The sequence below is a fragment of the Thalassophryne amazonica genome, chromosome 1 (genome assembly GCF_902500255.1).
Source record: "Thalassophryne amazonica chromosome 1, fThaAma1.1, whole genome shotgun sequence".
NCBI classification, from domain to species: Eukaryota; Metazoa; Chordata; class Actinopteri; order Batrachoidiformes; family Batrachoididae; genus Thalassophryne; species Thalassophryne amazonica.
In genome coordinates this window covers 137,500,877-137,524,558 of record NC_047103.1, presented here as the reverse complement: position 1 = coordinate 137,524,558, position 23,682 = coordinate 137,500,877, and the positions used below count along the sequence as shown (strand labels likewise).

The following is a 23,682-nucleotide window of genomic DNA, read 5'->3' as shown; positions in this document are numbered from 1 at the left end:
AAAACCAAAACCAACGTCCTTCTGGAGGAGTGACTGCTGGCACGCTCTCCAGCGCCCGCAAGGAGAGAAGTCCGGCGCTCCTGGACCCACTACCACCAGACAAACACCCCCCAGGTGGACACGACAAACTGACTCTCTGTGAAGCAAAGAAGATGTGAGGTAAGTCAGCAGTTACAACAATGTCTTTCAAAAGACACACGCTATCAGCAACACATTCAGGTCTGTACTTTTTATCTTTATGCAAATGAGCAGCTTCTCACAACAAGTGGAGGATCACTTATCCTGCACGCCACAGCAGTGAGAAGCAAACTGCACAATTCTCATCACAATTCAAGTATACTGTGTAACAAAACACCAAGTTACTATCAACAATTAGTCAAATACTTAATTACCTTTAATGTGTGCTGACAGCATGTGTCCTCACCCTTCCTTGCTTCACGGCTCGATGTGTCAAACCCAGGTGCGGTCCTCAGCGTCTCACAAACGAACATCACAAGGTAGAGTTCCCGGCAGTTCTGCTTGAATCACACATGCCTTAAAAGCAGAACGCCATCCAATTATCTGCTTCAGCTGAAAGTCTTTAAGGTTGCATGTGAGCACCAGTCACAGGTGCTTCACATGATGTTGATGAGGGTGAGGATTCTTCAGCCAGCACCTTCTCCACAGACAAATCAGTTTCCATGCCACCTGAGGAGCAAAGAAAAGAAAAGAACACCAAAACATCCAGCCACACCCCCCAACACACAACACCAGGACCTCGTCTGACTTTCACAAAAAGGCTGAAGATGTGGACATCAGCACTTTTTTGGTACATTCCACCATTACAGGAGTTTTTTTCATGGAAAGAAAGCGGAGGGACGCGCCACGGAGCCGTTCATTACGCGGGACAAAACCACCTTGGTGTTGGTCTCACAGGACAGTTTAAAGGTGGATTTCAGATGGATTCCGGTTGCTTTTCAGTCATGTGATTATCCGATTATGATTGTGCATGAGCTGGACCTGCTCCAACATGTCCTGGAAGGCTTCATTACGGCGTTGCTTTGCGCCATGCAGCTCCACCATGATGCGCGGAATTCCTCTGCACGTCTGTTTCAATGTGCCGAAAAAATGCTGATGTCCACTCTTTTCACAATTCCTGTGCTAGTCAGACGACATACCGGATCAAGACAGCGTCCAGTTTAGAAATGAACGGCACATTCCACTGTTACAGGAATTTTTGTCATGGAAAGAGGAGCGGCGGAGCTGCATGGGCCAAAGTAATGCCGTGATGAAGCCTTCCAGGACATGTTGGGGCAGGTCCAGCTCATGCACAATCACAATCGGATAATCACATGACTGAAAAGCAACCGACAGCCGTCTGAAATCCACCTTTAAGCCGTCCTGTGAGACCAACACCGAGGTGGTTTTGTCCCGCGTAATGAATGGTTCCGTGGCGCGTCCCTCCGCTCCTCTTCCCATGACAAAAACTCCTGTAACAGTGGAATGTGCCGTTCATTTCTAAACTGGACGCTGTCTTGATCCGGTATGTCGTCTGACTAACACAGGAATTGTGAAAAGAGTGGACATCAGCATTTTTTCGGCACATTGAGACAGACATGCGGAGGAATTCCGTGCATCGCGGTGGAGCTGCATGGCCCAAAGCAACGCCGTGATGAAGCCTCACAGGACATGTTCTGGCATGTCCAGCTCATGCACAATCACAATCGGATATTCACACGACTGAAAAGCAACTAGAATCCATCTGAAAGCCACCTTTAAGCCGTCCTGTGAGACCAACACCAAGGTGGTTTTGTCCCGCGTAATGAACGGCTCCGTGGTGCGTCCCTCTGCTTTTCTTTCCATGAAAAAAAACTTTAACGGTGGAATGTACCGAAAAAGTGCTGATGTCCACATCTTCAGCCTTTTTGTGAAAGTTAGACGAGGTCCCGGATCAACAAAGCGTTCACGTTGGAAATGATCTGGTTGTCCCAGCGGGGTGTCAGCCTGTCGATGGGGGCTGGGAGCGTGCCGCGCTCTCAGCAGTTGTGGGCGGTCTTTAAACCGTCTGGATCACTCCTTAATCTGTGTAATTCCCATAAAATCGTCCCTGAAAGCCATAGTAATTTTCCGAACGGTGTCCACCTGGAGGTCTCTCACAGTTTCTGGAAAAAAATTGATGCAGCAAAGCTCCAAATCGTTGAGACATTTATTCGCAACAAAAATAGACGAGAGAGGTGGACCACACCTCACTCAAAGCCTGCTCACAGGGGAATGACGCAACCAACAGGCGTGAAAAAACTCACGCATGCGCACGAAGGTTCAAGCTTGGCTGATGCAATCACATGTGATTCAAATCCATATGGTTTTTGAAAAAAATAAAAAGGTCAGATACTTTTCTAACAGACCTTGTGTGTGTGTGTGTATATATATATATATATATATATATATATATATGTGTATATAAACTTGCTTTTGTTAATCACTTACCATTTCTACCTTCATTATTGTCCAGGTAAGAGAAAAAGGAGCCTGTTCCAGCAGGAGAATCTGTTCATCTTGAGTGATGTTGAGGCTGAAGCTGAACTGGGCCCAGGGTGATTGACACATCCGACTGATCCTTGAGGAAGCAACGGCGGTGGACACTGCATTTAATCAGGCATATATTGGTGTGCTGGGCGACCTTGTGCACGCAATGTGTGACCTGCGCCCCTACCCCAGGACTGTAGACACATGTAACGTTTGTATAGTTTGTGTTGCTTTTTTTTTTTTTGTATTTGCTCTTATTTTAGTTGCAGTAAAGAATTTGACTTATATGGTTGTATCATAATTTGTCATTTCGGGCTGAGTCAACACGAAAAGACATTTTGTCATTGATGTTTTGGTGCATTGAAGGTTCATTTCTAAGAATTTTTAATTTGGGATTTGCCACTCCAGAAGACATTGCACATTACACCTGGCTGAATCTTTACACAGATGCTGGAATAACCATGTCTAAACTGAGATTTTACCAAATAGTATTTAACATAAACAAAAAGGTTTAGTCATGTCAGTGATAGCACCATTCCATCAAGCAATATTGAACAACTAGTTTTACTGTCTGTTTACTTCAATTTACATTTATGACCCCATTAAATGTAAAACTTATTTTACTACTGGATTATGCTTAAACAGCTTTTCGACCTGTTAGCCTTTAAATCAGTAAACCTTGGTAACTTTTACAAATCAAATTGATGTTACACAAAAGTGGAGACATTTTAGCAAAAAGTACAAAAATTTATTCAAAATTCACAGTGAAACATAACCAGTATATAACATGTAGGCATATGACAAAGGTGTCCCATTCCATGGCATGAACTTTTGCAGCGTTGACTCTGAGAAAATAATCTAAAACACACACACAGCATACATATTTTAATTAGTGCTGTCAGGTTATTGAAAAATATAATGTAATTGATTACAGGGTTTGTGATTAGTTAATCTAAATGAATAATTTAATTGCAGTTATATTGCAAAAAACTCAGATCTGTGTGTGTTTGGGGCATTTAATAATCTGGTAAAAAAGGATCTTGGTTATTTCTGTTACATATCAAGCAGGTATTAAACAAGCTGTAAATTGATCTTAAATTAGGAGAACTGTCTTACTGTAATTTGGATGGGTTAAATGCAGACAAATTTCATTGTATGTATATGTACAATGACAATAAAAGACTATAAAGAATGCCTATAAAAACAGAATTGAACTCATTATACAAGCTTGGCTTAATGTATTACCACCCTTTTAAAAATGTCAGTTACCTATTTTATAAACACAACCCAATCTAGAGCCCGTGGATCCCCAGGGGCAACACATTAGTTTATATTATAGCCAAATGGCCTTTCTATGTGTCCGTGCGTGCGTATGGCTTCGGTCACGCAGAAACTGGGGAGAGCTGACATTTGCCATTTGGTATGCTAATGTGTTTAGGTCAAGGATGAATGCTGCAAAAATATATTGAAAGGACAAATATTTTTGGAAAAATGTTTGATGTAGGGATGGAACTGATCCAATCCCGGATTGGTATCGGGTTCCGATACGATGTAATTCACATATCGGAAAACACCTATCTAGAGCCCGACCGATATATTGGCCGGCCAATATAAGCCCTTTTCAAAGTACTCACTATCGGCCGAAATTTTGCAGATAGAACGCTGATAATTTCTCACAAACAGAACAGTTACTGAAATAATGTTTGTCGGCAATGTAAAATGTTCTTGCACCGTTTGTCCAGTAGATGGAGCTCTGACTCCAACTGAGAGCTGCTTACACCCCTGCTTAAATGTGTTCATCACCGGCCCCCGTAGTTCGCCGTCACACTGCACTGATCGGCTGACAAAAGCATACATGTAAGTTTATAAGGATGTTGTTTGTAATAACTTTGTGATTACATTCATCCCACATTTCTCCCGTTTCAGTTCAACTCAGTTTGATTAACTCTGTTTACATAGTAATGTGTCAAATGTGCTTCATTGAGTCGGTCATGCTTTTTATTAAGCCCACGTTGTGTAGGCCTTATTTCTAGCATGAAAAACTTTTGTTTACTTCTAAGAGGTTGAAACATTCATATTCACCGGTCGTCCGGAAGGGTTCTGGGAATTACTGCTGTTCGCCATTAACCCTCTGGGGCTGACGCCGTCGTATACTTTACTCAATTGTAAATTACTTTTTAATGATATGACATAGAAACTTACTTTTTTGGGGGGGGGGGGGGTGAAAAGTTAACTCCGCGGACTTTCGATCCACCGTCGGTCATCTTGGTACTCCTCAAATATCGTTATTGTCATCGGCCTCAAAAAAATCCATATCGGTCGGGCTCTACACCTCTCCAACCCGCGACATTTTCCGATGCCGGAGAAGAGCCACTGGGAATCCTCTCAATTGCTGCTGTTTGCTCTCTGCTTGTTTACTGCTGAGTGGGAGGATAGGAGGTTTTCTGAAGCCAGGTTGTTTGAGAGAGCTCTCTTCTGCAGTGTTCAAGTTGCGGTTAGCGGCAAATTTCTGCCCGGCCCTCTGGTTCAAGTTGTCTGTTTGTCCAGCAGGGATTTTCCGAAAAGTTAACTGAATTATTGCTGAAAATGTGTGCTAAAAAGTAGCGATGAGCGAGTACATTACTATCTGTATCTGTTGAACCATCTAAATGATCTGTATCTGTACTTGTAGTGGGCGGGGCCTAAACCGGAAGTGGGTGTGGTTACCCAAATGGCTGGGACTTAAATCGGTACATTTTAAGTCTTAAATTGATATGTATTGATCAGAAGTTGCTATATTTATTGTTTATTTGAAAACTATTTACAGAACAGCCTCAAAATTGAGATTCAAATCAATGTTTTTGATCACAAAGTAAGAGAACTATTTACAGAACAAATTTTCTATGAACTCAGCATGAATATTCTTAAGTCTGTGTATGAATATTTACAAAACAACCTCAGAGTTGAGATTCAATGTTTTTGATCACAATAGTAAAGGAGCTTATTTTACAGAACAAGTTTTATAAACTCAGAACATGAATATTAAGTATATGAATGAATAACAGAATAGCCTCAGAATTGACATTCGATGTAGTAGGAAATTCTGAACTACTAAGTATGCATGAACAAGAGTTGGCATACTCGACACAACTTTCTTTTTTAATTTTATGATCAAACTGTGTTTTTTTTTCCCCAATTATTTATTTATTTTTACTACCTAACGTTCTTGGCATTTTTTTCCACACAAAGTTAAACAATATTGCTTAAGGTGTGTGTGCATGTGTGTCTGTGTGTGACTGTGTAAGAGGGAGTGAGGTTGTTCTACTGACCAATTTATCTTTATGAACTGCAGTGAGAAAGTGTCACATACTGCATGCAGCAATAAAAATATTAATATAGGCTACTTTATGTGTTCAGCTATATGTGTGTAAGTGGCCTGTAAGACTGTCTATTTTTAATGATCTGTGTGAACTTGGTGATTCATGCAAACATCCAGTGATGGCAAACAGGGAAATATGTCAGCCGTGTTCACTGTATTCTCAAAAGTACCACGTTCAGTAGAAACAAAGTTTTCCAACTACGAAGAGCAAGGAAACAGCAAAAAAAAAAAAAAAAAATTAAAACCCCGACCGGAGTGAGGCAGTGACCGACGCGACACAAGCCGTTTTCAGCTCTATCTTGTCAAAAGCACCGCGTACGATAAGAAACGAGTTCACCAAGTAACTTTAAATATCATACAAACCGAAAAGAGACGAGCTGAGAGAGCAACTTGAGGTAGAATCAAGCCAAGCACAGAGAGATCCTGTGTGTGTGTGTGCCAGAAGCTGCAGAGAGATGTCTGTGTAGGGAGGGGTGGGCTCTGTGTGTGACTGGCCAATCAGAGTGTGAAGACAGTCAGTTAGCCAATGAGAATTTTCCTTCAGCATGAGCACGGATATTGACGGGTTTTATTCGTATCATGCTTGTACTCGTTTCAGACGAGTATCCGGCTCCGGCTCAACCCTACTAAAAAGTTAGCCACTTCACTGTCCCGAGGTTGTCAAAGGCTGTGAATAGCCAAGTCAGCGTGCAGCCAAGGAGGAGCCGAATGGAGATTCTGTCTGCTGAAAAGAAAAAAGTCTCCATTAAAATCCTGCGCATGAGCGTCGGATGATAAATTTATTTTACATTTGAAAGGCTTTGTGTTTCCAAAAAGTTTGAAGTTTGTGCAGCATGAAAACAGCGAGAGAGAGACAGAGAGGGAGGCAGACAGGCAGAGAGAGGAAGAGAGACAGAGAGGATTTAATTTTTAATTTTTACTCTGTAACACTTACTTTGACATTGTAAACACATGTCTCCCATATTAATAAAGCTCCATTGAAATTGAGAAGGGGAGACATACAAAGTGCTGTCTTTTCTTTTTAAGTCTGTATAAATACGACTATAAAAGTCTATAAAAAAAATAAAAGTACTTCTTTCACCAAAACATCAAATCTAGGCTTTCATCTTAGATCAGAGGTCTCAAACGGGTTCCAGAAAGGGCCAAGAGGGTGCAGGCTTTCTGTGCAACCACCCCCTGCAGCAGGTGATTTCACTGATTAACATCAGTTTGAGCAGGTGGAATCAGTTAATCAGTGAAATCACCTGCTGTAGTGGATGGTTGCACAGAAAGCCTGCACCCTCTTGGCCCTTTCTGGAATTTTTAGGATGTTCCCTCTCTCTCTGTTTAGGTAATTATTTATTTTTTCACAGTGTTAAGAGTTTTGGAGGTTACCATAAGCCCAGGCTGTGAAATCTTCAGTCTGCGGACAGGACATTCTTTTTTTTTTCTTATTGCACATTTCATTTGCACTTTTTATTGCTGTGATTTATTCAGTGTTTAGTGTATATTTCTACATGCTGTACAGAGCAGCTCAAATCGAAGTCAAATTTCTTGTTTTCTTTGGATACTTGGTGAATAACAAAGCCTTTGGAAAAAAATGGCTGTGGAGTGCAACATTTCCACAACAGCTGCACTGATAAATTAACTCCACAGCCTCTTGATAAAAACTCTTATCAAATCTGAATATAGGCATTTTTTTTTGAATAGTTAAACATGATTAATTTAAACTGCGCTTCCTTTCGCTTCATCTGTGGAGGTGGAGAGCAGCCAGTGGAGCAAACCATGTAAAAAAAAAAAAAAAAAAAGAGAGAGATTGATTTCATGTGATGTATCGGTCACGACATGGTGGCCGCTGTGATACGCTACGTGCATTTGGTGAACAATTGCAGAAGCTTCAACGTTGGTGTGAAGAAGCCTCACAGCACCCTGGCACTGAGAGAGATCCGTCGCTCCCAGAAATCCACTGCTCCCAGAATTTTATTTTATTTTATTCGGCAATAAAATGATATAAGAATGCATAAAAATACTGCCGAGGATAACACAAAAACGCTTCCAATACGGATGCTTATTTACATTGTGGTCCTCGAGCACCGAGCTGCTAATCCGCAAGCTGCCCTTCTAGCGCCTAGTGAGAGAAATCACTCAGGACTTTAAGACGACCTCCACTTTCAGAGCTCTGCTGTGATGCTCTGCAGGAGGCCGGCGAGGCTGACCTGGTCGGCAGCTTCCTAGTTCACAATATCGCAGTGTGACACTGACGGCCAGTTCGTTACATCACCACTAAATTCACTATCTGGTATAAGATACGGATCCACTGAACCAACTGCTACACATCTATCACGATAAATAGCTTTATTTCAAGCATTTAAAGCATCGTAATAATCGTACATTCTCTCCATTTTTCTGTCACGCGCCAGCCTCCTTGTAATCCAGAATGGAGACGGCACCTGTCCTGCAGCAAATCGGTCACGTGATTGAAAACCCTAAACACACTGCTTCACTTTAAATGCATAATAAGTCCATTTCAGATCATCAGCACAGAATGTTTCTCTTAAAAGGTTTTATTTTACTTAGCATGTGGCTTTGTAAACTTGTAGCATCGCCTGCTACATTGATTAGCACTTACATTAGTTATGGGCATGCTCTACGGTCTTCTTCTTGGTTTTTTGTGGGAGCGTTACAGTGCCACCTGCAGGCCTGGCATATGTACTATCAATCAATCAATCAACTTTTTTCTTGTATAGCGCCAAATCACAACAAACAGTTGCCCCAAGGCGCTCCACATTGCAAGGCAAGGCCATACAATAATTATGAAACACAGTCTACGTCTAAAGCAACATAACCAAGGGATGGTCCAGGGTCACCCGGTCCAGCCCTAACTATAAGCCTTAGCGAAAAGGAAAGTTTTAAGCCTAATCTTAAAAGTAGAGAGGGTATCTGTCTCCCTGATCTGAATTGGGAGCTGGTTCCACAGGAGAGGAGCCTGAAAGCTGAAGGTTCTGCCTCCCATTCTACTCTTACAAACCCTAGGAACTACAAGTAAGCCCGCAGTCTGAGAGCGAAGCGCTCTAATGGGGTAATATGGTACTACGAGGTCCCTAAGATAAGATGGGACCTGATTATTCAAAACCTTATAAGTAAGAAGAAGAATTTTAAATTCTATTCTAGCATTAACAGGAAGCCAATGAAGGGAGGCCAACACGGGTGAGATATGCTCTCTCCTGCTAGTCCCCGTCAGTACTCTAGCTGCAGCATTCTGAACCAACTGAAGGCTTTTTAGGGAACTTTTAGGACAACCTGATAATAATGAATTACAATAGTCCAGCCTAGAGGAAACAAATGCATGAATTAGTTTTTCAGCATCACTCTGAGACAAGACCTTTCTGATTTTAGAGATATTGCGTAAATGCAAAAAGGCAGTCCTACATATTTGTTTAATATGCGCTTTGAATGACATATCCTGATCAAAAATAACTCCAAGATTTCTCACAGTATTACTAGAGATCAGGGAAATGCCATCCAGAGTAACGATCTGGTTAGACACCATGCTTCTAAGATTTGTGGGGCCAAGTACAATAACTTCAGTTTTATCTGAGTTTAAAAGCAGGAAATTAGAGGTCATCCATGTCTTTATGTCTGTAAGACAATCCTGCAGTTTAGCTAATTGGTGCGTATCCTCTGGCTTCATGGATAGACTACAGCTTTAAACGAAGATTTGAGGCAAAGAATTTGCCTCAAACATTTTTTGAAATCGAATTATTCAAATTACTCGATTAATCGTTTCAGCCCTAGACTGGTGCATCCAGAGTTTGTTGTCTTCCACCACCATCTCTGTGTCTAAAGCCCAGGTTACACATAGTCGGTTTTGTTGGCGGGTAGTACGTAGACCGAAGTTCGCAGTAGTTCCGGCTGTTTTCGCGGTGGAAAGGGGCGGAGCATTTCGCCGGCGTTTTGAGCGCCGTACTAGCCACAAATACGCGGATAAAACGCCGCTAAATCTGCCAAATAAAGCGGCGTTTTGACGCCGTAGCATCCGGCACACGTCAGGCAATGGGGGTTAATACCCAGTTCTATCCTTTACAATCGCAGGTTATGACACACGTGAGAACGGCGGCTTTCTGCTGCCGCCGATAATGCCCTGTGTACCGCTGGATTTATCCAGGCAAATTCTGCGTTACTCCAGGAACTTTTGCATATAGGTACCGACCCGAGAGTATAACAGGCTGAAGCAGCAGGAATACATGCCTCTGTCACTGCAGGGGGAGGGAGCTCATCCTCAGCCTTTTCTTTTCCTCTGCTTTTCCCCTCCTCAACGTGTTGTTCATCTCCGCCACAGGCCTCTCCTCTGCTTCTGAACCAGACCTCTTGGTAAGTCCTTGCCGCTGCCAATTTTCTTTTAGGAGGCATTCTGGAGCTTCTCTGCAAAAATATCTGGAGCTGGCCACGAATGAGAGGCCTGCATGCAGCACGCTAGTGTTTTTATGCTGACCGCCGCCTATCGGCTGTTTGGAACGCCGTTAACCGAGGTGGCGTTTAGAACGGCCTGCTGTCCGCTAGCGCCGCCGTTTTGTCTTCCTCTGTCGCCGGTTAAAACGCCTTTGAGCACGCCGATGTGGGCTCTATCGCCGTTTTACACACCATTGGTTAGAGATACAACACTGGCCGCCAATTATGGCGGTGTAAACTGCGGCACTACAGGAAGGGGCAGGATGAAACGGCGATTAAAAAGTATCAAACACCGTTGTTCGCGTTGTCTCCGTCGTCACGCGAATTCTCCAGGAGCGCTCCCGGAATTATTCGACATGTTGAATAATTTTTTTGACGATTCCCGGTAAAGCCGGAACTAAGCCACGCCCCCTAGTGCCGGCGTTAACAACAGCGTGTGATCCTTAAGACGGCCAAAAACTCTTCCGGGACGCTTTCGGGAGCTCTTACCGTCTATGTGTAAACGGGGCTTAAAATTCAAAGCCCCTGCTTGTGGCAGAATGCAGAAAAGACAAAACGTTCTGTGTGCATGCGTGTGTGTAACTTTGATCAATGAGAAACTGAGGACAGCTGACATTTGTCATTTTAGTATGCTTATATATTCTGGATCAAGGATGAATGGTGCCAAAATGGAACATTAATAGGACTAATATTTTTGGAGAAGCTATGGATATTAGCTAACGGTGCTAGCTACATTCTGGAGTCGCATGCCATTCCAGCAAGGGGTGGTAAATCATCTTTATATTAAAAGCATGAGGGTGTGCATGCTTTTTATTATTATTATTTTTTAATACAAGTGTGTGTGTTCCCCCCCCCCATTCATTCATATAGTTTTGTTTTTTTTAAAGGAATTTAGACCATTTATTTCATGTCAAAAATTCCTTATAACTGTCACTGACACGCGCACATGGTGTGAATAGTACATAACATCAGAACCGTGCAGGGAGAAAAAAGGCAACGCCACAGTTTAGCATGTTGCTTCATGCTCTCTGCTCCTTTTCACTCTCACACTGCACTGACTGGAGTGCTCAGGTAACCTCCTTCCTCCTTGCAGTCAGCGGACACACACACACACACACAGCTTTGAGCAAGCCGTCCACTATTTTTTTGTCTTTTTGTCTTTTTCGAAACTTGACCGTCCAAATGACAGCTGGATGGCTCGCTGTCTAAAATCCTGACACAACTAAACATTACGCGGGAGAGGTGATGGTCTAGTGGTTAAGGAGTTGGGCTTGAGACCAGAAGATCCTCGGTTCAAATCCCAGCCTGACTGGAAAATCACTAAAGGCCCCTGGGCAAGGTCTTTAATCCCAGTGTGTAGTGAGCGTCTTGTATGGCAGCACCCTCACATCGGGGTGAATGTGAGGCATAATTTGTAAAGCGCTTTGAGCATCTGATGCAGATGGAAAAGTGCTACATAAAATACAGTCTATTTACGTTGTGTCTTTAACTGGGAACCTTCTGCTTTGAAAACAAGCACACAAACCGCTTGGCCTCCACTTAGTAATATGCTTAAATTCAGGGAGTAGTCTTGTCTGATCTGAGGTCATAGCCAAAACAGGTGGAGACTCCAGGGCTACTCATGGCATTCTCGGAACAGCATCAAGGCAGACACTCATGGGAGACCGCCACTCACAGCAGAAGAATGAGAATGCTCGCAGTGCGGAGAGACTGGGAGTCCACAGTACACGTAGGTGCTTGGGATGAAGTGCTTCTTCGTGTCCCCTCAGAACTTTTCTGCCAGGGATAACAAAAGGACACAGATCCATACTGATGCTATACTTTCAAAATCAAAAGGGTTTTAGGGTCTGCTCCTTTCTCTGACCTGACCGAGGCAGCGTCTCTACATCTGGAGTTGGTCCCCGGGTGCCAGACTGTGACTGCCCACTGCTCCTAGTGGTTGGATTGTGTCTAACTGTAATTAGGATGGGTTAAATGCAGAGGACAACATTGTTGTATATATGTGCAATGACAGTTTCTATTCCATTCTTTTAATATTTCTTTATGAGAATTTTGTATAATTGTTGTTACTTGTAGAGAAGCTTGAATTTTCGACTGGACTGGGTTGCTTGACGCGAGGACATTTCGCTTCAAATCGCAGAAGCTTGCTCAGCTAAAATTCTTCTCTGGTACTCTGACTTCTGTCTTGACTCTTGTAGAGAAGAATAAACAGAAGCCAACAAAAGCTGGAGTTTTTTTTAAACCTAACATATTACTAAACTAACTGTTGTTACTTGTGTAAAGTATTTGCACTGAAAAGACAGACAAGGTGTGGTGGTGAGGTGGTTAGTGCACTTCATGTCAGTGCACAGGGTTCCCGGTTCAAACCCCACCTCTGCCACATTTCTCCATGTAATGTTGAGTTGCATCAGGAAGGGCATCCGGTGTAAAGCCTCTACAAAATCAACATGCACATCCACCTTGGATCCACTGGGTTGACCCGGAGTGAAAAAACAAGAGAGTAGCCAAAAGGACTTACTTTTTCCACAGTTGGGACTACATTTTGCTTGTCCACAATAAGTGCAGTAAATGGAACATGAATGTTCTTGTCATAAATGGTCATGTTTGTGTCCACATTTTAAAGGCCTACCATTAAATCAGACCATTCATTCTTGTCATTATTTTGTCCACTTTAAACTTCAGTATTTATTTCATGCTTTCACAACACTTGGATATGCTGTTCCCTCCATGCTGCCATAAGATTAATGCTGACTTTCTTTCCTCATTAGGGTTGTGGTAAAGTTTTATGAGCTTTTTATTTTCTTTCTTCACAGCATTGTCTGCCTACCAGAGGTACTACAGTTTACAGTCTGACTACTGGAAGGTATGGAACACGCACACTTGCCCATACAATTACTAGGGCTGTCACGATTATTACAATATTCATCAATCGTGATTATTTTTCATATTCGCGATTACCATGAATTATTTATTTTATCTACAATTAGCATAAAACGACTCAGAATCTGACGTCATTGTGGCTGCAGCCTCGCTCTCGTCTTAAGGCGATCCGTCCTGCCATTTGGACGGCCGCTTAAAACAGCGGCCGTCTTCTCAAAAGCCATCTAAAATGCGGAGCTGTCGTGTGTGTGTGTGCGCGCGCGGAGTCAACAGGCTGCAGCGCAGTCTGCAGCCTGTTGACTGGGAGGGGGTGCGTGAGGGAGATTCCTGAATGCAGGCGCGACGCGTTACAGTCTGAGAACCATCAGTGTGCAGCGAGCGCAGAGCATAGAGACAATTTTAACCCGAGTGAACATCTTAACAAAACCAAAACATGAAGCTTTTACTTCTCTCTGAACTTTCTCTAAAGGTGTGATTCTACCGTTACTGCCCTGTTCACACCAAGTGCGCGTCGTATGCTGAATTTATGAGATCATGAGATGAAATAAACGGTCAAATATCTTTAAAAACATATTTAAAAATGAGAATACATGAATGAACTGAGCCACAAAAAAAAAAAAAAAAAATAAAACCCTGACATGGTGATGTGGTGATGGTCAGATGCAGAGATCACAAAAAGCAGTTGAGAACTCTGAACTTTAACAGCTGTTATTTTCCAAAGGTATTTATTTGTTCAATCTTGAGCTTAATGTAGTGTTTAAGCACAAAACGTGACTGATGAGGAGAAACAATTTCAGAAATGCAACAGAAACAACCACAAATCAGAAAAAGTTGGGACTGTATGAAATGAAGATAAAAATAAAAATGGTGCACGTTCCCAGTTTCTCCTCTTACGGAAGCCAAACGTTCTTCCAGAGTTGTGTAATTATACTACAATAGAATATAAAGAAGGGGAAAAAAAGAAAAAAAAAATAGATAATATATTCGTCAATCGCAATTATTTGTCTGACAATTAATCGTCTCCAGAAATTCCTAATCGTGACAGCCCTAACAATTACAGATGCATCTGTGTCCTGTCACTTGCATGCACAGTTGTACAGCAACAGCATGTGGTCACAGTTGGGTTAGGTTCTGCTTTAAAAATACAGCGTAAGGTTTCATATGTCATGTCATGTTTGGTTTTTAGAATTGTTTCAAGGGTAAAGCCATTGAATTTACACAACTGCATTATGTAGGGGCAGCGCAGAGGCTTAGTGACTGGTACTGTTGCCCCACAGCAAGATGGTCCTGGGATTGCTTCCCAGCTGATCTTTTCTGTGTGATGTTTGCACATTTTCCCTGTGTTTGAATGAGGTCCCTTCGTGTGCTTTAGGTTCCTTCCACTTCCAGAGACATGCAGGTTAGGGGAATTGAAACATTACATCAGGGCTGCATGATATCAGAAAAAACATTTTTCCCTCCCTCTCCATAATGAATCCATTGAAAATGCCTGAAAATGCTGTAGTACATATACCTGGCTTGTACGAGGTCTATTAGAAAAGTATCCGACCTTATTATTTTTTCAAAAACCATATGGATTTGAATCACGTGTGATTACATCAGACATGCTTGAACCCTCGTGGGCATGCGAGAGTTTTTTCACGCCTGTTGGTTACGTCATTCGCCTGTGGGCAGTCTTTGAGTGAGGAGTCGTCCACCCGCTCGTCGATTTTTTTCATTGTTTAGGAATGGCTCAGAGACTGTTGCTTTGTTTGATAAAAGTTTTTTCAAAACTGTAAGGCACAACTGAGTGGACACCATTCAATAAATTCAGCTGGTTTTCGGTAAAAATTTTAACGGCTGATGAGAGATTTTGGTCTGGTAGTGTCGCTTTAAGGACGGTCCACGGCGCCTGACAGCGATCTGCGCTTCGAGGCGGCAGCGTCTCGCCGTTTCAAGTTGAAAACTTCTACATTTCAGGCTCTGTTGACGCAGTAAGTCGTCAGAGAACAGAGAACTTTCAGAAGAAGTCAGGCATGAGGAGTTTATTCGGACATTCCATTGTTAACGGTCATTTTGTAATGAAAGAACGTGCGGGCAGAGTCGCATGTCGGGCTGGACCTGACCGCGGGGGGTCGCGGCAGGAAAAACACCTCCGTTGGAAATCTTAACGGGCAAGTTGGAACATGCCCAAGCTGTTAAACAATTTCTCAGTTACTCACTTGTTGAAAGCCATTAAAAGCCGCCTGAATTCTACAAATGGTTTTCAACACGGAGGTGTTTTTCCTGTCGCGGCGCACACAGATTTGCCGAGTCGTCACGGAAACGACTCGGCGAATTTGCGCGTACGTCTTTCATTAAAAAAATGTCCTTAAACAGTGGAATGTCCGCATAAATTCCTCATGCTGGCCTCTTCTGAATCTTCTCTGTTCTCTCACGATGTCCTGGGTGAATTAAGCCTTAAATTAGGATGTTTTAAGCTCGAAACAGGCCGACGACAGCGCCTGGAAGCGCTGCAGGACGTCCTGCTCCGTGGGAAGTCCTTACACCGACAGAAACACCCCATAATCTCTCATCAGCCGTTAAACTTTTCACAGAAAACCATCTTAATTTCTTGAATAGTGTCCACTCGGATATTCCTCACAGGTCCAGAAAAATTTTTGATAAAGCAACGCGCGCCGTCTCGAGCAGCGTGTGAAACAAAGGAATTCAGCCGAGAGGGCGGGACCACATCTCACTCAAGGCCTGCCCACAGGGAAATGACGTCACCGACACGCGTGAAAAAACTCACGCATGCGCACGAGGGTTCAAGCATGATTGGTGTAATCGCATGTCATTCAAATCCATATAGTTAAAAAAAAAATAAAAGGGTCCGTTTATTATCTAAGAGACCTCGTATGTGGCGCTGTAACACTTCCACAAAAGACAGAAAAAAAGACTAGAGCATGTGCATAACTGGTGTAAGGAGCTAATCAGTATAGTAGCAGAAGGTCAGAATGTTTCAAAGCGACAAACTGAGTAAACAAATTCTTTTAGTCTGACCTGTTTTGTTTTTACAGCCAAATTCATCGTCACAGCTCGCAGAAAGTTATCAACAGAAGATGTCTTTGTTTTGGAAGACACCGTTTGGAAATACTTAAATTCCTTATCATACAACCCCTGGCAATAATTATGGAATCACCGGCCTCGGAGGATGTTTATTCAGTTGTTTAATTTTGTAGAAAAAAAGCAGATCACAGACATGACACAAAACTAAAGTCATTTCAAATGGCAATTTTCTGGCTTTAAGAAACACTATAAGAAATCAAGAAAAAAAGATTGTGGCAGTCAGTAACGGTTACTTTTTTAGACCAAGCAGAGGAAAAAAATATGGACTCACTCAATTCTGAGGAATAAATTATGGAATCACCCTGTAAATTTTCATCCCCAAAACTAAAACCTGCATCAAAGCAGATCTGCTTGTTAGTCTGCATCTAAAAAGGAGTGATCACACCTTGGAGAGCTGTTGCACCAAGTGGACTGGCATGAATCATGGCTCCAACACGAGAGATGTCAATTGAAACAAAGGAGAGGATTATCAAACTCTTAAAAGAGGGTAAATCATCACGCAATGTTGCAAAAGATGTTGGTTGTTCACAGTCAGCTGTGTCTAAACTCTGGACCAAATACAAACAACATGGGAAGGTTGTTAAAGGCAAACATACTGGTAGACCAAGGAAGACATCAAAGCGTCAAGACAGAAAACTTAAAGCAATATGTCTCAAAAAATGGAAAATGCACAACAAAACAAATGAGGAATGAATGGGAGGAAACTGGAGTCAACGTCTGTGACCGAACTGTAAGAAACCTCCTAAAGGAAATGGGATTTACATACAGAAAAGCTAAACGAAAGCCATCATTAACACCTAAACAGAAGAAAACAAGGTTACAATGGGCTAAGGAAAAGCAATTGTGGACTGTGGATCACTGGATGAAAGTCATATTCAGTGATGAATCTCGAATCTAGATTGGGCAAGGTGATGATGATGGAACTTTTGTTTGGTGCCGTTCCAATGAGATTTATAAAGATGACTGCCTGAAGAGAACATGTAAATTTCCACAGTCATTGATGATATGGGGCTGCATGTCAGGTAAAGGCACTGGGGAGATGGCTGCTATTACATCATCAATAAATGCACAAGTTTATGTTGATATTTTGGACACTTTTCTTATCCCATCAATTGAAAGGATGTTTGGGGATGATGAAATCATTTTTCGAGATGATAATGCATCTTGCCATAGAGCAAAAACTGTGAAAACATTCCTTGCAAAAAGACACATAGGGTCAATGTCATGGCCTGCAAATAGTCTGGATCTTAATCCAATTGAAAATCTTTGGTGGAAGTTGAAGAAAATGGTTCATGACAAAGCTCCAACCTGCAAAACTGATCTGGCAACAGCAATCAGAGAAAGTTGGAGCCAGATTGATGAAGAGTACTGTTTGTCACTCATTAAGTCCATGCCTCAGAGACTGCAAGCTGTTATAAAAGCTAGAGGTGGTGCAACAAAATACTAGTGATGTGTTGGAGCATTCTTTTGTTTTTCATGATTCCATAATTTTTTCCTCAGGATTGAGTGATTCCATATTTTTTTCCCTCTGCTTGGTCTAAAAAAGTAACCGTTACTGACTGCCACTTTTTTTTTTTCCTGATTTCTTATAGTGTTTCTTAAAGCCAGAAAGTTGCCATTTGAAATTACTTTAGTTTTGTGTCATGTCTGTGATCTGCTTTTTTCTACAAAATTAAACAACTGAATGAACATCCTCCGAGGCCGGTGATTCCATAATTATTGCCAGGGGTTGTAGAATTTGTTTCTGAATAAACACAAAGTCCCTCTGTGTTATATTAAAGTGCTTCGGGTGCGTTTCTCATCCTGAGCTGAAGGAAGCCACCAAAAAGAAGAAAAATAACTTATTTTAAAAGCTGAAAGCCCGTTTTACAATTGTTTTATTAGTGTCACAGCTAATAATACAGTTAACAGAAACGACGTGGCATTAATTATGAGCGGCTTGAGGTTAGAGGGGTGGGGTTGTGAGATCATTGTTTCCAGAAAACATGGAGACACAGCTTTTCAGATTGTTTTCAAAAAGTATTGCTTTTGACCACCGAAAATGAGACAAGTTGTGACGGAGCCTTCTGCTTTTTTTTTTTTTTGTTTGTTTTTTTTTTTGTTTGTTTTTTTTTTTTTGGCAGCTGAGAATGTGAATGATGTGTGCAGTGCACTGGCATTACTAGGATCCTTAAAAGAAAAACAAAGTAAATTCTACGTCATCTTTTGTTGGTTAATCATGAAAAATGAAAGCAGATTTTACCCTTATCACTTGACAATGTAAATGTGCACGCTTAATTTAATTATGCTACATAGTGAGGCCTGCGATGTAACAATTACGCATGTGCACATGGCGATGCTCAAACAATATATCGTGCAGCCCTGCATTACACTGACTGGAGGTGTGAGTGCAAATGTGTTGGTCTGTTTGTGGCCCTGCGATAGGCTGACGTTGTGTCCAGGGTGCACCCTGCCTCTTCCCCTATGTCTGCTGGAATTAGCTCCACCCCCCCTGCTCTCAATTGGAGTAAGTGTGTATCTCATGCTGTACTTGAGGTATCGACGGTGAAGCACCATATGTTTCTGGGCACAGAATTTCCTGCATGTGAAGGACCACAGCTTTTTCTTTTCCTCTAGACTACTTCTGTGCTGTTGGATGCAAACGTGTGTGTGTGTGTGTGTGCACGCGCGCTTACAATCATTACTGATGTCATGTTTGCCATTATAAATTTATTTCTGCAACTGCAAAAATGAGGGTCATGGAAAAGGCACCTTGAAACTTGGATGAATTTGATTCCCACACTGCCATGCAATCTTGTGTGCCAGTGCGTAAACTTGTCCTAAACTGAACTGTGCGTGTCTGCATGCCAGTACTCGGAAGAAAATTTTTGAAATGTTCAATATGTCTGGCATGCATTAATTTTGTGCCACTTGAGTGAACTAGTATACAAATAATGTTTGAGTTTAATGGAATGAATAATTCATGAGGTGAAAGCTGGAACATACCATTCAATGAGGCGAAGCAGACTTGAATGGTTTGTTCCAGCTTTCACCAAATTAAATATTTGTTCCATCGAAAGAATGTAAAAACACTCATTATTAGGGATGGGTATTGATAGGATTTGGCCGATATCAGTGCCATTATCGCTTCTGCTTATCTATCCGATTCCTTATCGATTCCCTTATTGATACCTTGTATGAATTTTCTGTGTACTAAAAGTAGGCTTTACAGGTTTTCTATGTCAACAACATTTTATTTAGTCTCAAAGTAAATAAATATTAAATTGGTCACTGAATCCTTGATCTCTGGACTGAAAGAGAAATAAACAAAATCTGTAGTTTTTGTCAAAAGCATTTGCTTTCAGACATTTTGGCATGAATGGCACTCCGTACCTCTGAGACAGCATCAATGTAATTCATAAAGCATGCAGGGCGTCTCATTTTGGGAGGAAAAACAACATTTTGATATAAACTCTACATGGTGAATCCTTGATCTCTGGACATGATCTGGACAAATAAACATAATCTGTAGTTTTTGTCAAAAGCATTTCGTTTAGACATTAATGGCACAAACGTAACCCCATACCTCTGAGCTCAGCCAGCTGCGCTGCAAGTCAGCATCAGTGTAATGAAAAAAGCAGGACGTCTCATTTTGGGAGGGAAAAAATACATTTTGATCGATTGCAGTTTGTATTACGTTTGGAAAGAGGTGTCATTTGATTTAAACAACGATTCGTTTTGAAGTTATTAATTCCGACTGGACTCTCTAACCATGACTCTGTAGAGAGCAGCGCAGCGTTTGAAGCTGTGTGAACGAGGATGATTCTCGTTTCTTTCTCACAACAAGGCAGGAGTCCCAGTTAGTAACTTTAATCCACGCAAAAGTGACTCTTGATTGACATATTTTAATGGCTTTGAGAGGGGTTAAGAAGCGGCTTTGCCACTTCTGGAAAGCAGTGAAGCAATGAAGCAACGAAGCAGTGGATCGGAGCACTGCTTTGTTGGTTCATTGCTTCAAAGCGGAGCAGTTACAGAAGCGGTTGATTACAGACCCACTGCAGGGTCTGCAGTCGATGTAGAGAAATGGTTATTTTCCCAGCAAACACCCTCAAAAACAACGGCCGCTCTGAAGGACGGATAAGGGAATCATTAAGCAAAAAGCTATTGATGTCAGTGGATCGAATCATTTCTTAACTATTCCTGAAAAGAACCGATTCCCGATACCCAACCCTATTGCAGACTCACATGGTGTGATTTAGAAATTTATTATGAGGCAATAATTTGTAAGCATACATTTTACATGTAAAATATTAATAAAGTCATTGTTTTATACCACAGATATGGTTGTTTTGATAGGTTTTAATCCCTTAAAATGATTTACACATACTTGCATGAAGTTCCAGTATATTTCAGAGTTCATTGCATTTTAAGGAAAGACACTTGAAGATTAGTTTTGGCAAGTTCAGTGATATCTGTCCAATGTTATAGCACTTATAGTAAGTACATATGCTATATAGCACTGGGCGGGTATCACTGAAGGATGGTCTACGTAGACAGATTCTTTTATTACAGTAAGGTTTCCACATACCCCAACATCCAAAAAATACAAAATGGAAATTCATGAAATCTGTAGCAGCCACGAAATGCCTCTAAAATGCTCACAACCTGTGATCTTCAGGGGGCTTTGTCTCCTGGGCTCCCACCAGAGTTGCTGCCTCCTGGACTCTGCTGGAGCCTACGGCAGCCCCAGGTCCCAGCCCATTTTCAGAGTTTTTTTTTTTTTTCTTTGCCCATTCTCATCCCTGACTATATAACTATACCGTTAGCTGTACTATCTCAGATGGGTAAACACCTGTTAATACCTTGGCCTTTTGCACACCTGTATTTTACACAATAACTAGACTTGTGCGCACCTGTACATTTGCACAGTAACTGAACTTTGCACAACTGTATTTTGTGCAAATTGTCATGCTGCTTGTTACACTTGCGTTGGATTTTATTTTTTATGATTATTATTTTTTTATTCTTGCTCTTGTTTATATTTCCTAGTCTAGTTAATTTACTCCTGTGACCTTTAGAAACCTAATTTTGTGTCATGTCATGTGGAAGCATATATGGTATGACATTAAAGAATCCTTGAAAATCATGTCATTGCATGCTCTGTTGATCTTGTGCTTTTGATTCGTCTTATTAGTGTGCCTATAACAGATCATCACCCTACTGAGTCTGGTCTGCTTGAGATTTCTTTCTATAATCTCAAAATGCTGAGGGAGTTTTTTTCTTACCACTGTCACCAATTTGCGTGCTCATGTAAAAAACCGTGAGGTGACTTGTATTGAGATTTAGTGCTGTATAAATTGAAATAAACAATTATGTTTACACCACAAAGTCCATCCAGACAGGGCCCATGTCCCGTGGTGTGGTAACGGGTGGTGTGGGCGTGTGCTGTCTGGCGAAAGGGGCTTTGGCTTCTGGTAGCCTGGTAGATCCAGTCTTGGCAGTTCGGTCACACCTACAGTCCATGAAGAGGCCACCCCGGCTAACGCCTCGGATGGTACTGCTCTCCCCAGTCCGGGGAGGGGCCTAGAAAAGGTGGCCTAAAAATTGCAGATGGACTATCACACCGGGCAGCTAGCCGTGGCCACACCATTTTGTGGTCGAAAGAAGACAAAATTGAATTTGAAGTTTGGTGCATGGAATGTTCGTACATTGAATGATGACTGTGATACGGTTGTGATACGTAAAACAGTGCTTGTGGGCCTTGAGTTGAAACTTTATGGCATTGACATCGTCGGCCTAAGCGAAACAAGACTACCGGATTCTGGTAGCCACAATGAACCAACATCTGGATACACGTACTTCTGGTCCAACCTCCCAGCAGAAGAGCGATGTCAGTACGGAGTGGCCATAGTCATGAAGGACCATATCGCGGCGCGTCTGGAGTCTTCTTCCCGAGCTATAAACGAGCGGCTGATAGCAGTACGTATCCCTCTGCACCTACTATGACAAAGTCAGAAGCTAACAAGGAGGAGTTTTATGCTACACTAGATTGTGCCATCTGCGACACGCCCGCTGCTGACAAGCTTATGATCCTCGGTGACTTCAACGCCCAAGTGGGTTAGGAATCCTATCTCTGGCCTGAACAGCTAGGAAAGCATGGCATCGGAAAGTGCAACTTGAATGGCCTTTTGCTTCTGTCGAAGTGTGCAGAACATGCACTCACCATCACAAATACGTGGTTCCAAAGCAAGACTGTCCACAAGACCACATGGATGCACCCTCGGTCGAAGCACTGGCACCAGATCGATTTTGTAATCACGTGTCGCAAGGACCTGCAGGATGTCATGCAAACCAGGGTGATGCGTGGGGCCGAGTTCCAGACTGATCATCAACTTCTAATAAGCTGCGTGAAATATGAGTTAAAGACTAAACGGAGATATGAGCCGTTCACCGGAGTGAAGAAGCTAAACGTTCGGGCCCTGCTTGATGGACCAACGAGAGTCAAACTGCAGGAACAGACGATGGAGAGGCTGCAAGACCACATGGCATGTCATTATGACAATCCAAATGACGAATGGTGCCATCTTCATGATGTAATGACGGAAACAGTGGGGGGGTTCTTGGTCCACAAATGAGAAAAAAACCCGGATTGGTTCAGCGACAACATAGGCGATCTTCAGCCACTGATTGACGAAAAAGCCACTGCCCACAAGGCTTGTTTTGCTCAAAGAACAAGAGCAACTGCAGAGAGGTTCAAGGTCGCTACTGTTCGTCTCAGAGATGCCACCCGGAAATGCCAGTCAGAATGGCTCATGAAAAAGGTGGCTGCCATACAAGCTTGCACAGATGCAAATGACGCTGAAGCTTTCCACTCAATGGTCGATGAAGTTTACGGATCGAGAAAGAAGGGTTTCGCATTACTATGCAGCACAGACAATAGCGAGCTTATCACCGACCATGAGGCTGCATTACAGCGATGGAAGGACCACTTCAGCGAGCTGCTAAATCGGCCTTCAGTTGTGAATGATGACTTGATCCGGCAGTTACATCAGTGCTCGGTCATTGAGGGTTCAAACCACACTCCAACTGTGTCAGTAATTGAGGATGCAATTAAAGCTCTAAAGAGCGGTAAGTCTCCAGGTGAGGACGGACTACCACCAGAGGTGTTCAAACATGGTGGACATGAAGTGGTGCGTGCACTCCGCAGACTGTTTGAGAAGATATGGGAAAGCGGCGAAGTTCCTCAACAGTTTAAGGATGCGACAATCATTACCATCTTCAAGAATAAGGGGAGCCGTGCCAAGTGTGGCAACTACAGAGGTATCTCGCTGCTTGCTGTTTCTGGAAAAATTCTCATGAAAATCATCCAGCTTCGCACTGTTGATAACTTTTTGGGCTCTGTGTCAGAATTGCAGTGTGAGTTCAGAGCAGCAAGAAGCACGATT

At 42.4% G+C, this 23,682-nt stretch overlaps 1 protein-coding gene across 6 annotated transcripts in view; it reads left to right on the top strand.

Annotated features, from left to right (window-relative positions):
• LOC117514742 (histone demethylase UTY-like) overlaps positions 1–23,682 on the top strand; it is a 181,650-nt gene that overhangs the window by 44,341 nt on the left and 113,627 nt on the right. For 5 of the 6 annotated variants that reach the window (XM_034175316.1, XM_034175323.1, XM_034175358.1 and 2 more), the window contains exon 4: positions 13,105–13,154. The exons of the other annotated variant lie outside the window; for it this stretch is intronic. In XM_034175316.1, the coding sequence (XP_034031207.1) occupies positions 13,105–13,154 (50 nt within the window). The remainder of the gene's footprint in view (positions 1–13,104; positions 13,155–23,682) is intronic. 6 annotated transcript variants of the gene reach the window in all.